At 43.0% G+C, this 15,249-nt stretch overlaps 1 protein-coding gene across 3 annotated transcripts in view; it reads right to left on the bottom strand.

Annotated features, from left to right (window-relative positions):
• The window catches only part of LOC145912635 (uncharacterized), a 45,517-nt gene extending 32,785 nt beyond the window's left edge, over nucleotides 1-12,732 (bottom strand). The window contains exons 1-2 of one of the 3 annotated variants that reach the window (XM_083000173.1): nucleotides 12,355-12,410; nucleotides 6,453-7,522 (exon numbers count right to left, since the gene is read on the bottom strand). In XM_083000173.1, coding sequence (XP_082856299.1) covers nucleotides 6,453-7,480 — 1,028 coding nt within the window. In that variant the 5' untranslated portion in view covers nucleotides 7,481-7,522; nucleotides 12,355-12,410. Of the gene's footprint in view, nucleotides 1-5,081; nucleotides 5,188-6,452; nucleotides 7,523-12,354 lie in introns of those variants that run through there. The other 2 variants (XM_083000176.1, XM_083000177.1) reach the window with 2 other exon arrangements.
• Nucleotides 12,733-15,249: the final 2,517 nt, after the last annotated feature.

The raw sequence follows: 15,249 nt of genomic DNA, 5'->3' as shown, positions 1-15,249 counted from the left end.
TACCTTAGGTCTATTGACGTTGTTTCGTTTACTCACCGATTTACAAACAGATACAGATCCTTGGTACGCATGTACATTTAATTACTGCTGTGTTGGTATAAACGACTTGTCGGTCGTTTTGTTTTTTTCGCACATTTCTATGTACTTTTTTATTCGCTGTTATTTATTTCACCCAGCGATTCACGTTTAGTATTGTACGCTTGAGTGATCATAGTTGCATAGCGGATGTGTCGCAAGCTGATTGGTCAGGATAATACGAAAACTATGAGAATAAGTTTGTAGTTTGCAACGTATGTCTAGTTGCGTAACGAATTAAACCAATGAACGAAGCTAAACGAAAGATCATCAATGCGACGACATGGGCTTTTGGGACGAATATTGCTTCAATAATTGGCTTGTTGTAAAATTTTAAGGGTTCGCTTTACGTAATATGGAGTTCCCACTGTGTCTGGTTTCACCATTTGGCCAAGATTGGAAAACTGCACGTGATTTTGTTCACGTGCGACATGACGTGTTGGAAAACAAGCTCCCACCTTCACAAACGACATCTCACCACGCGTGGTAACCGGGTTGTCAACAGTGTTGATTTAATCCACAGTAAAGATGATTTACTGCAGGGGTTCGGTGACTTATCCATCACCGATAAAGTGTTTCATCCCGACTACCAGGTGATTAAGTTTTTAACTTTTCCATCGAATGACGATGAAATAATATTTTCGGACAAAAAATTTGGCAAGTTTATTGTGGAGTCGCTAAATTTTTTTTTCGATAAGTTGGAGGCATGCTGCTTAAATAGACTGTTTTTACCAATTGCAGTAATTTGCTGTCGAACACAAAAAGACAATGCCCGACCAAAGGCTAGACTCCCATACAGTTAATGAGCGAAAAAAATTGTGTCGCGAAAAAAATTGTGGGAACTGGAAATGTAAAATGACCCGCATTGTAGCAACATTTTGGTACAAACGGCTTACTACCGCTGTGCGTCAGACCGGGCATTGCACAGGACTGATGTAAACATTGCGCCACTTGTACAATGCAGAAAGTAATGATGGTGTCATAGCATGAATACTACGAGCGATGAAGCCCACGACTTTCATATGCTTGATGAGGAAAGTCACGGTTTCTACCATCGTTTTGTAGTTACTTCCTTCAAGTTTAATGGCCAAGGGGAAATTTTACATTCGCTGTTATGATACGCTGGCGGGGAGATAACAGAAATTTTGATGTAACGAAGCTTTGACCTCGTGAAGCCTGTAGTTAAATATAACAGCCAAAACATTAAGAGAATAAATGTCTACGTTTAATTGTGCCAGAAGAACATATTCTTTGCTTTACAATTGCAATATGCATATGGGTATGCTGTGGCAGTAAGAGCAACACAATATTTGACCTCATAATCTGTTTTAATTCTATTTATCGCGAAGTTTAAACGAAAATATACTAAATTCCTGTGACGTCGCATCATGTGTTTGATAAAATACAATTGTTGTAACAAAATATATGATGACTCGCCAATGTAAAGTGATTCTGTAATACTGTCTTGACGTACAAAAATGTATACGATTTCTGTCGAACCGTGCAGCACCCCAGTTTGTTTCAATCCGTTTCATTTTAATTAGATCTCATCTGACCCCTGTTTCGAAACGAGCAACAAGTAAAAGGTCTAACTAAACTTTTGTGACATAACTTCAACTTTTGTGACATCACAACTAAGTTCAACCAGGTAGTAGTCACTAGTCAGTCAACTCTACGAGGACCACCGAACTCGCAACACTCCAAAGAAAATAAACGCAATGTTTTTCCAAGCAGTCCATTTCCTTCTTGTGACATTCAGTTTAAGCCCACATAATCTTCACCTAATCTCAGCGGGCTTGCACTTTCAATAAACCTTTATACGAACTTAACCGAGCCCTTTACCATCAGCTGCCTCGCCCTTTCCATTAAACCTAATCACCGTAGGAGCATTACCGCACTGTGAAAAAACACGTGCAGAAAATAAGCAGTGCGGTTTCGATCCTTGCAAGGTAAAGGGGACACTGCTGCACTACTTTACTATAGCTGGCATTCTGCACCGCACGACGAAGCGCGCGTTGGACCCACATCTAAGTGCTTCCTGTTAACCGTTAGATGCATTGTGACTCAAACCATGGCACAATATTGCTCTCTGTAGAACGCAGCAACATCGGCTCCACAGTCTTGCAAAGCAACGATCTCTGTCCCCACCCAGCGGATGTTTTTTTTTTAAATCGAAGATTTTTTCTTAATTTTGGATATTGGGTAACCTTGAAAGAAAAAACAAACCTTCTTTTTTGGTTTCTTTTTTGCTTGGCCATAGTGTTTCCACCTTGTTTTCTCCGTAAGGTTGCACCTAGTTTGGTGCCCAACGGATGTGATTGTATAGTCACCACAAAGTGGAAGTCTTTGCTTGGCCGTTTGGTCAGCAAAGTCGTCTGATAGTCACACCAGCTGCCCTGATGAGACCTTATAGGCAGTGGTAGGATTCAAATTTTTTTGTCAGCCGGTTCTATCACATAAGTCATATTTTTCAGCCGGTTCTGTTACAAAAATCCATTGGCAGTAACCAGTAATGCTAACTGGTTCGCTGATCTCATAAAATTTCGTAAGACGGTTCCAAAGAACCGGTGCGAACCGGCTGAATCCCACCACTGGTTATAGGTCGAAACAGTTGGCCATCTGTACGCAACGCAAGTTACACAATTCATTTTTTTGGTTTTACAATTTCTGCACCGCGAAAGGTTTTTTCAGTCAGAGCGACCCCACTTGGGCTCCTGTAACCGAAACAATATGCGAATAGCTGAGACATAAGCTTCCCAGCCTCTTTACAAGAACAGACACGAGTAAATGCTAAAAATATACGAAGAAAAGAAGAAACCACAACAGAGCAGATGCAACGACCCCCTAGAAACACTCGATCGACAAAAACGTCGTCTTCGTGTCGCATACCAATGAATAGTTAATGAGCTTTGTGTTTTAAATCACGAACGACGTTTTCTTCCAGCGGGACATCACTGTGGGTTTGGGAGCTCAATTCAGTGCAAATCAACATTGCAGGTAAAAGTAATATGGCGACCAATAAAATCATATCAGCAAGTTTCAGTGTAGTTAATGTGCCTGGGAGTCAACCGAAGGATTAAAGCGATCCACGAGGGTAAAAAATTCGATAAATCTCACCCTTGAATGGGGAAAAGGCGCATCAGAGCTGGTTAATGGTTGGTATCGGTTTATGACAATCATAAACACGGTTTAAAAGTCCGTGTCGCAGACCGGTTTACGGCAATCTTTACTGTGATATTACAGTGAATCTTGACCTTGTCGCCACCGCTTGAAAAACCACTAACCAGTTCTCAGACCCCTTTCAAACACAGATATTTAGTTAAGTAATTATAACACCAACCCATTAATTCACATTCTCCAATTGACAAGCATCCCCTAGAGCTGGTTAAGAACCACTACTTCAAACCATATCAAAACCAGCAGGGGACACAGGAATAGTCGGTGAACGACGGCCATACGGTACACTACACATTGCCTCAGAAATACGTATGCCCAGTGATGTGAGGTAAAAAATGTTACGTTTCCGGACCAAGGCAGTTCAAACTATTGTATGGACAAAAACTGTGTAGGCACTTGATTGTCCGAGGTAATTACAACATACTATGGTAAAGTTTCACGGTGTGGCATTTTTCAAAAATATGAAAGATTGCATATTGGTGTTTGCATGCGGGCAACAAGGTAACTTGACCTCAAGTTACAACTTAATGGCGACCCACGTATTTGCAGTCAACAATTTTAAACCGAACGAAAGAAACTTTAAATCGGGTTTATTGCGTCCAATTACCTTCAAAGCGAAATACGGGCTTGGCAGGCAATTTTGCAAACGGTAATAAGCCTGATTTTGGCCTGCGGGCAACCAATTCAAAGCAAGGTTACAACTCTTTGTGTTCCGGTGAAAGTAACCCAATATGGTACCGAGCCTGAACTGCCCGTGACGCACGAGTTCTGCGGACTGCAAGCTGGGGGTTTATTCAAAATACAGAAAGAAACACAATACCCCGTTAGCAATTTAACGGTAAGCTCCCTATGAAGTGACGTTTACACACCGCTGTTGCAAGATTATCACCGGAGAAGAGATGTGATGGTCTCTCCACTGTTCACTGTGTTTAACAACGCACAGTGGCACAAGCAGTCACAGAAAGCCAACAACAAAGCAAACGGCAATTACAGCAAGGCAAATGTCAAACGGATGCCGACGGCTCACGTAATAATAACTCGCTAGGGGACTAGATAGTGAAGACCACGTTTGGTTGAGATTAAAGGAAGCTGCAATCATCACCGGTGCGAGAGCAACCCCGACTACATTCGTCCTTCCAGGAAGTTGAGTATAGCTTAGTGGTCCACAAAATGTCGGGTACCAAGTCTGTGTTCATTTTGGTCAAAGTGTACAGACCACAATAGAGAAGGTGGTGAGATCTCTCAAAAACCTCTCACCAGCGAACCGACAATAATTGTGCGTCATATTAAGTAAACAATAAAAGCAAGGCAGGCGTCACAGCACTCAGCATTTCTGGCCTTCATTCCACCACATCATCGCCCAGCAGTGGGACAGCATCCCACGTACAGTCTAGTCACGGATGCATATAGAATAACATGTTACCTAACAGCAACACACGGATGAGTTGTAAAGCGTGGGTTCGTCCTGCAGCCAAATGCGATTAAAACATTTCCCGCGCTTAGCCACCTGCTAATTTGCAAATTTGAAGGCCTGCGAAAATGTTCCGCGAGGAGTTAGAACTAATTTAGAGCGATTTATGAACAACAAAACACAAAAAGTGCAAGTACATTCTAAAACCACACCTGTGCAAGGTTATTACACACCATACTTATAACTACTACGAAGCTAAAAGCATTATCACCTTACGTCATTTTTAAGCAAGGTTAAACAAACATACCATCGCAAAGAACAAGATGATTTTCAGAAACAATAAAAATGTCAGACACTATTTGCAACGAAACATTTTCTCGCCGTGTAAACCGCACATAATTGGCATAATTCAACTTACAATGTGCAGTATTTTCTCATTCAGCAAGTCCAAATTTCCGTTGCCTTGCAGAAACAAATCCACATAAACGTTGTCTTGTAAGACCGCTACAAACTTGCACTCCAGCCAACAGATATATCATAACAGCACGCAGGCATGGACTTAGCTTTAAACACTTGAAATTTAGTGATAAGCGACCCTGAAACGACCGATGAAGCATGGTTGATTGAGAGCGAGCAATAACACTTGACATTATACGGACCGGTTAGCTGAGTGTTTATATGTGGTCGAATAAGGACCACTCGAATTCGGCCGCATTCTATTTCATCTAAAGATTCGTCAACACTTTACTGATGTCACTTCCAAAAATAAATAAGAGCAACTTTTGCAAATGATAATCTGTTGCACACAGACGAGACTAATGTTTTCAACAGCGTTCAACTGCAGCATTACTGCTTGCTAAGCTCGGCAGTGGCAGGTTCCAAATTTCTACCGGAAAGTGACGCTTTGTGCGACATTTCGCATGTTCGAACAGCACATATTTACGTGATCAACAATTACAACTTCAACATACTTGGATCTATTCTAAACATAATCTGGTGCACACGGTAGCTGATAATCTTGCTGTCATTAAAAAAAAACTAATCTTGCAAATTACGCAGTATTAAGAAATAGCAGCAAGTTCACAGTTAAAAGGGCAACGAGTCCGCATTTCATCGTTACCAACTGAGTGTGGAAGCAAACCTCGGTGGGAATTACTGAGTAAACCCGGAAACGAGCCAGGACATCGACCAATGAGGAACCAAACAGTTCGGGTCGTCAGTTTCGACGAAACAACGGAAAGGATAGACCACGAGTCGTATTATGTCACTCAAGGTCATCCATTCCACACCAACAGACTTTCTAGGAATTATTGCGCAAGTCTTCGCCGAAATACAATGGGTTGAAAGTGGTTTCAAGGTCTTCGCTAACACCCAACCACGATTTAAATGTCACACCCCAACACAACGTGTCTACCCACAAACCCGCGATCACAATGTTCTGTGGGTTGCATCGTACAAGGAGCGTCTGTTTGTGGTTTTGAACCACATGGAACACCGGTTTAAACACAGCGGTTACGGCTTACACCTTTTCTCAAATATACACCGGATTTTTCTGCCCTATGGTTTCAGTATTTATAAACACAACGAATTCTCATAACATGACAAACATAGAGTAAATCTTACAAACTGAATTGTTAAGTCCTGGTTAACTGACATCGCTCTACTCCCCACAAAATTAAGAACAGGGAAATAAATCGGACCGTTCTCTACAACGAACGCAGATGACCCCTCTTTTGGCAAACCAAATTATCCAACAAAAAAATCCCCCCGACCACTATCTGGAACTTACTTGTCGCTTTTTCCGTGACGTGATTTGGCTCCAGGGAATCGAACGCTTCTGATCCGCTTGATCTTCTTCAGCTGGTCGCTCGCATTCCCTGCAGCCACATCGAACAACGCTCCCATCTTCTCCTTCTGCGCCACTGCCTTGGAGATATGTTTCCTTAACATCTCCTTGCGTCTCGTCTTGGAATCCTTTGTCCCGCCCCCGACCGGTGAAGTGCTAGGGGTGAGTGAGAACGACACGATTGACGCAGTTTCCGGGTTACCCATCATATCTTCAGACAGAAAGTCGTCTGGAGTCCAATCCATTGAGTCCGACAACGCACTGTTAAACGATATAGTGTCAAAGGCTGGGGGGTTGAGCGATTTTCGGGCTATCGTATCGTGTCGTTCATCTCCGTAACTCTCGGCGTCCTCGTCGTCAATAAACGCCATGGAATCGAAGGAGGCGCTGCGACCTGGGGTTACGGAGCCATCGTGGAACACAGGAGTTCTGTGGACAGGGGCTGAAACGCCCCTCGCACGTGCATCGTAATCAGGCTCGGTTAAGTCGTGTTCGGGCGTAGGGTAGGGCGTACTTGGTAGATTTTTGTGCTGGGCTGGCATTTCCAGTCGAATCAAACTGCTGTTGTTTGGAGGCTCGTCGCCGGCGCGCTCGTTGCCAAATGCTGATTCAATTATTTCCTGCAGCTCGGAACTGATGCTACTCGGTCTGTCTGTCGATGAATCAGTGGAACTGGTCATGTTGCGTGATTTGTTTCGCTTCGGTTTGGGTGGCGGCGAACGCGGTCTGCCCAAGTTTTTGCAATAAACTGCGAATTCGGCCGCACCTTTTGCGTCAGCGTCGCTAAGAATCAGATCAGAATCCCCATTGGTTTGGTTCGAATTCTCGTCTAATTCCTCGTCAGCCTCCAATTGTCCGCTGAAGGATTTCTTTCGATCAAACTCAGACATCAAGTCTTCCAGTAAATTGCTGTTGTCGTTTCGAGTCGTTGTATCCATACCAGTGGAAGGCGGCCCAGTGCAAACCGCCATTTATATACAAACTCCCAACCGCTGTTGACTACACGCTAGGTCCTAAATATAACGAACACCTGAGGTTAGATAAACTTCTTCCGCGTTTGCCATTCAAACGACCAAGTCAGCAGCTAGCCTGGTAATCGCTTATCCAAAAAACGGAAGTGGTTGACACAAAAATAACTGCTATAGGCACAGACCTGGTGCCCTGCTTTGCGAAGTAACCTGACCCACGCACAAGGAGCACAAACAAAGCGCTGCCCACCTCATAGCTTATTACGTGGAGTGGGGAACCGCAGTGACCAGCCATTCAGACAGCTGGGCATGAAGAACGTCAGGGTGTATTTTAAGGTCGCATAACATCGGCGTGCTGGCGAGTAAGTTGTCTTTTCCAAATATGATCGCGACATTGCGTTGAGCGCTCACATGATGCCAGTAACGTTTTGTTCATTGGTTCGAAAATTCCTGAAACGCGCGCGATTTCGGCGGCGATCTCTCACGATTCAGACATAAAACCTATAAAGGGAAATGGCGCAAAGTGAACTCTGAACAGTCGGGACGCGAGATAAGTTTGCGGCACTCAGCGTAACATATCCGGCAGGGAAGCTGACATTATGATTACATCCAGCCTCAATAACACCAGCACACTATAGTTTCATCAAGTCATGTCACTCAACACTATTGCTTTGCTTTGGCGTTTACAACTGTAAGATTTGGTGACATCTGATGTTCCATAACTTCTGTATTAACTGTAGCAAATTAGTCACAAAAAACTGTACTGTACTGGCTGTCCACACTACAAAACACTAATGGCCACATTAGTGACATTATAACAATCAGGCAGCCTGTTGTTGCCAATTCCCAGATCTGGCAGTAAACAATGGCACGGCTCACTATGCGAATAACTGTGGTACGCGCCATTGAACATGTCCCACAACACAGCGGGGATCTCGCTGCTTCAAATCACTGCGCATTATGGAAAGTGAACCACAACAAACAATCCACATGATCGCATGTACACTGAAGATCCTCCCCATTATTGCAAGTTATCTTAAGTATCATTTGTATCAATTATCGTTGGCCTGAACTGAATAACAGAGGGCAACTTATCCCACTGCTGATAGCGTTTCCAGGTCATTACTGAACCGAAAATATCATGTTTTCCTCAAATCAAAACGCCCAAGTTTGTTACATGCAAGCTGTGATGGGGTAAGGGTAAAGTTGTTCGTTTTTACTTGATCACAGTCAGTGACTGTAATTTCAAGTCTACTTGTACAAAAAAAGGTCAAATTAAAATCAGCTGCGGTACCACTGGAATACTGCTTGTTGCCAATCTCACTTCTAAACACGCTCAGTTTAAAAGTTGATCAAAACGCTCGATTGTTTTCCTTCTTATGGCGAAAATACCAAGTGTTTGTGACGCGTTGACTACGTCATTGGTTACCAAAACAAAATTCCATGACGGGGAGAGGTAGGCTGCGTGAGTTCACCTTGGAGGGCAAGACGCTTCATACGTCATACACAGTATTGCCTCATATCAATATTTTAAAGGGGAACTATTGTATTTTTTCAAAGACAACCAGAGCCTGTTCGCGGCTATTGCACTAGTTGTAAAAGAAGTTAGTTTTTCCACAAATTCTGCTCGTGGAATGGGATCGCCTGTGTCCAGTTCCGATCGAACAGACTTACTCTGGGGAAAACGAGTCGCATTCTCAGACGAACACGGGCAAAAATTCATCAAATTTCTTCACACCGTGTCTGCCATCACGGAATTCATGATTCGACATGGGAATTGCGGTATCCCGAGTTCTCTGGCTTTCCTAACGTGACTGGGCGCACTGCTGAATAAGAACGATGGCTCGACACCAGTGTTGCATCGATCGAGAGCAACGTCACGACCGCGTGTCTGATCGATTGGTGCGGGGCATGCTGATTGCCTTGACTGGAAGTGTGGGAGTCAGAACATGCATCGAAATGCTTTGTTCGGTTCCGGTGCTGCTTAAACGCATCGCACAAACACAGCGAAATTAACTATATTAAGAAGTGACTCTCGGAACTTACCAATTCTACGTAAGGAGTGAAACTGCAAAAGGACTTTACGCGTGCGGTCAAACGCATGAAGTTTTTTTAGTTTGTCAAGCACTTCAGACATACTTCACACTTTAAAGCTTATTTCACCGACAACAGACAATAATACGGTTGTGCATACTTTGAATTTAACTGTATTTCCACTACACAATGCACCAACCTTCACACAAACTCAAAGCAAAAGTCACCTTGGTTTTCAACCCTGTCCTGTTTCGCTATCACAATAACGACCGGGGTTAACTTTAAATAAATCGCTCAAAAACAATAGTCTCGCATGAAGAATCGAAAACTGGCCTTCTTATCTGTGGATCAGAGACCTGTTCTGGCACAAGCTGCTGTTGTGTCTGTGCGACAAGCCTCACACGCATTATACAGTAGCCTAGACGGGGGGAATGCAAATAAGCGGTCCAGAGTGTCATGGCACGAGCGGAAGTCGAAAAGAGCTACTGACTCTATGATGTACCCAGCGAACAATCTCATGATGCCTGGAACCTACTTTCGCTCAATATGCTGAATGCGATCATTGTGTCTTTGTTTCTTGTAATTACTCCAGTCAGCGATTTGATACGCCAGCGCGAAGCGGCCGCCATAAATTACTTCCCAGACGAGATTTTGTAAACAACAGACAAAAACTCGAATCGATATCTCGGCCCACAAGCGCTCTCTTAGAAATTCTGACAGTAACAGAGGTCCCTCAACAAGATTAACTGACGTTGCTCTTTCCTCGTGCCTGATGCTGGGCCTTGCAACCGCTGTTTCCCTTTTTGGAACAGCAGAGAGGCAAGAAGGCCAGACACGGAAATTATACTTAAGATGAGAAGAGTTACGATCCGTTCAAATGCTTCCGCTCTACTCTGAAGCTGCGACAACCACGACGACGCGATTACGCATAACACACAAAGTTGATGACGCAATTAAAAACAGAGCGGTTTAGAACGACCCGCGCGTGCCAGCGGTGTTACGAACACTTGCTTTACGATCCCAACCACACCCCAGCTTTGTGCGTCGACCTGTTCGACGAAATGTAACAGAACTCCGATGGGTTCGATTTCAATTTGAGCGCGGCATGATTTTCTCTCGATCGGTGGTGAGATGGAAAGTTTTTCCCATGATGCGGTTTCCACAGTTTTGGCAACAATCGCATGTAGAGGTTAACCACAAACACTCCCTCGGCTTTTCAATCAACTGCGCCCTACTCCGGTTTTAAATTGTCGCCACAAACACTTCTATTCTTATTAAGCCCCCGAGGACTTCTTTTAATTGTCTTTATTGCCGTAAGAAATGATACTGATACATCGTGTGCAGCCCCACAACACGCATACACAATGATGACTGCACTGGTTTGAAACATCAACCACTTTGTGGTCTACTTCTAATAAAAACCAGGTACTCAATCACCCCGAGTTAGACGGGCACAGAAAAGGGTGGCTGTTGTTTATTAGGTTTACTGACACAAGACGTATATTCCTACTGTCCCAGAAACCACTAAGATGTTTACTTCTTAGCGCAACCTGACTTGTGGTAGATGCTTGCTTTCAACATAGTGAAAACTAGCCGGTGGTAATTAGCTTACACGAACCCAAACAACAACAACTATTCTGTCCGGCCAAGCCCACACTTCCCTGCCTTTTGGGTTCGTCGAGTGACGACCGGTAAACAACCTGCATAGCTCCACCAAGCGGAAAGTGAAAAGGAAAAAAATGCACATCACAAAGCGTTTCAACAATCGAAACAAGCCCGTAATCAATCAAGAAACATGAACTGTTGAACTCGTTGTTGGCGTAATATTCAATTCCCACATAAGTTTTGAAAAGTAAAACTAACCAATGATTAACTAACCTTTAAAAGGAACGCTATTAAAAATAACGAACTTATGCTAAACTGCTTTCAGTAAACCAGGGAAGTTTGCATTTAAACTTTCTTGCTTTAATTTCACTGGTATTACAATGTGGTTGTTTGAGTCGAAATGATCACACAGAACCAAAACTCCCACCTCAGCCAAATACAAATGTTGTGACAGTTTTAGTAAATCCGCATTTTTTTGTAAGAGCACTCGAAGCAAAAAACCTTAATAGAAAGCATTTGAGAAAATGGAGAAACAAAATATCCAGGAAAATTCCTGGACACAAACGTGTGTGTTTTCTCCTTTGGGCTGGAGGAAGTGATCACGGGGTTCGCGTTATCGAGTGAACATGTTGATGTAATGAACAACCGACACATCCTTAACATATCCCAGTAATTTCCACTAAAGCCGAGTCATTTAAACCACATACGGTATCGAAAGGACAGCAGGGTGAATCAAGACGCGCGGACCCCTTGCAATACTTCTATTTTATAGATAATATAATGGCTCGTCCAGCTATTACCAATAACTATAGCATAATGTCCAAGCGTTTGTTACTCTTAACAAGGAAATACCTATTGTGCTACTTTTGCTGCCAGGCACTATACTAATTAATGGATTTGCAGGATTGCTCTGCTAGGCATAAATTAACGTACTTTATTCTTCCGTCGTCTCGTCAGCCATACAGCAAGACTTTGTCAGGGTTTACGTCACTTTAACAATTCCAACGTAAACCACAGAAGCACAAAATGGCATACGAAACGTAGGAAGAATAAAGTACGTTAATTTATGCCAGAAGAGCAGTCCTGATTACAAGGAATTAGCTGTTTATGTTATTTGAAAACGACCACACAAAACATGGCCCACGGCACCGAATCCGGACACACGATTAAGGTTAGACCTCAAACCCACTTTTCATACGAGACAAAAAATCGATGAACATAGAAATATATTTACTCACATTTGATACGCGTCATCATCATCTTCTCCGTTGAATCCTCCAGCCGAAACTGTACGTCGCAAGTTGCCAAGACAACCGGTGGATGAAAAGGGATTGATCAGGTTTAGTGAATGCTGGCGTTGCATTGCCTCGTCCTCTGCAAGTTGCAGCACAGTTTCGAAGTCTTGCTATTCGCAGACGAGGGTGTGAGTTCGTGGTATTCAACACTCGAGGTTTGCAGACAAGACTTGATAAAAGCTGTGAGTCAGGTCTGTTGTATTCGGCGGTCAAGTTTAAGAGTGAGCCTCAAAGCTCGAAATTCCAATTTGTGGCGAGGGGAGGTGGCAAATATCAGAGGGAACGGCCGATAATGAGTTATATATCACTCCTCTACTTGATGCTCGTCGGACATCTGTAGATAAAAAGACAATTGCGTGATATCAGCTTTAAGTGGGTGGATAACGATTTCGAAACATTCAAAAACGACAAACTTACAGAAACAAAATTGAACTTAAATACAGCGGAACTGCATTTAACACACATGCTATCAAACCTGGTTGTACCAAAACAAGCAGAACTGTCAACATTTCAAGACTTTCTCACAAACGTACATTCCGTTTCAAATTAGTGTGGCTCATACATGTTTGAGAAACCCTTCTCACAGACAAATTAATTTACAAAATTCGTTTTGCTAATAGTCTAATTATTTCGTTCAAACAGGTTAGACTTAAAGTTAGTCCACCAGCAGGTTAAGCGAGAGTAGCATCCGCTAAACCTCAGTCGAACTCTCATTGTTTATTGGAGAGAGGCATCCATGACGAACAACAGACGTTCGCAAAACAGTGGCGAGGTTATTAGCACCGCAGCCCGCTAAAGGGAAAGCACAAAAGTGCATTTCGATCAAAACAAAACTTTTAACAACAACACTGGACAACTCAGCATTGCTTCACGCTAATTGTTTTTACTGTGTATTACTGCTGACGTTTAAAAGGCGTTGAAAATGCCCTCTGGAAGTACAGACCGAAATAATGACTGCGTTTTATAAACGAAAGTTCTTTAATAATAGGGGACTTTACCAAGCGAAAATTGCAAAATTTCGCTAACGATTTGCTAGTTATGCAGTCAGTATACTAATGCATCACAAAACCAGGACCACCGTACAGTATATCATGCAGACCACACTAGCTCTTTTGGCAAACACTTATCAAAGATCGACTGCAGTTGCTTATACTGAGCAAAATGGAAGCTTGGAAAAACGGATGCTTGGGCGATTAATTCAACGATGTGGTAAACGGCATGTAGTAAACCGTCGTTATACAAGCGCTAGCTAGCTCCATGCATTATTCACATTGGACTGGAATAAACAAGACGAATACATCTGTTAAATATCGACGGGTGATATTGACAAACACTCGTACAATGCAATCAATCACGTATAATTAAAATATAGACCGAAGCAACCAGCATCGCTGATAAAAAGAACGAGGATTTGCTTTGTATGGATATTTTAGAACTGTATGTGAGCTTTGTACGATTACATGTACATTGTATTCTGCACTAAAGGTAGCATCAACGACTGGTAATTACTTGTATACTAAAGCTAAACAACTCTGAACATTCGAACACAACTGAAACAACCTCTGCTGTACCAGAACCCGCAGATGTCACATGCTGGTTTAAAGGCCACCCAAACCACAACTGTCTTACCGCTAAAATTGAGCTGGAACTGGCTTTCTACCCAACACAGCTTGGTTTTCATACCACCCCGGATAACCACAGAGCGTCCGCAAGCTGCTACATCAAACTGCTTCTGCGAAAATGGCCACAAATATTCTCCACAACTCCAACGCATGCTCTCTATTGTTTAATCTGCGTGCAGTCTTCCCACAATATGCATCAGGAATTTCTGGCCGGGCCGACACCGGTCTGCTTTCAAGAGCATGGAGAGGTGCTTCAAACCTTCTTTAATGGCACTCTTCTCGTGCCTAACTGCTAATCCGCATCGTAACGACGTGAATAATCCAATATCACGTAACCCGGCTGTCACAACATAATGAACATCAAACATGCCCTCAAAGCGTTTAAAAACCGGATGCAGAAATTGCCTCTCCGATACAAACTACGGTGTTTACATTGTGGTGTTTGTAAGACAGTCAGTCGATCTTTGTGCTGAGGTAAAAACAGGTGGTTGGGTGATTTGTTTATAGTGAAATAAGTGGAGTATCCGCGTCCTTTAATCTTCTTAACAGGCGTGCTGGGACCAGCCCCTCTGACTCACGTTCTGTATTTTCAGCAACCAGTAACCATTCGCACGCCGTTAAATACACATATAAGGACACAATAAACTTGATAGATGCCGATTACGTCAACCACGTTCCATCATCAGTAGAAAATCGTTCAAGAATAGAAGAAGACGCTGGATTTTTTTACACAATCGAAACACTTCGAGCGCTTGCATGGATACGATGCCATCGCATACGAAATTGCGACCAATTTGTTACGTCAACTGTCTTCAGTAATGCGGATATTACGTCAAAGCCACAACAACAATGGACAGGCCGTAGGGTCATTATGATCCGACCATAGTAATTCGAAAAGCCATTGTTATCACAATAGAGCTTTCTTTCCCTTTATTCCAACAATAAAACTTTCATAGAGCAACAGAAAGATGTAGTTGTTTGTGATTGGATGAAGATTTGAACTTGTAAACAAAAAACAAAACATTCCAACCTGTACATTAACCATAAAACGAAAAGCTAAATTTATGTATCGCACAGAAAGGCGACAAGGACTCGAGTCTGATTCAGGGCGCCACAAAAATCACAAGCAGGCATCTGGCAAGGCTCCGACTTGTGTATAACAATCCTTGATCTACGGCTGACGCAACAAGGCGACACTCCCCGTATAAACCACTCC

The sequence above is a fragment of the Ascidia mentula genome, chromosome 8 (genome assembly GCF_947561715.1).
Source record: "Ascidia mentula chromosome 8, kaAscMent1.1, whole genome shotgun sequence".
In the NCBI taxonomy this organism is placed as follows: Eukaryota; Metazoa; Chordata; class Ascidiacea; order Phlebobranchia; family Ascidiidae; genus Ascidia; species Ascidia mentula.
The sequence above is the reverse complement of the archived record's forward strand: the minus strand, read 5'-3'. Positions and strand labels throughout refer to the sequence as shown.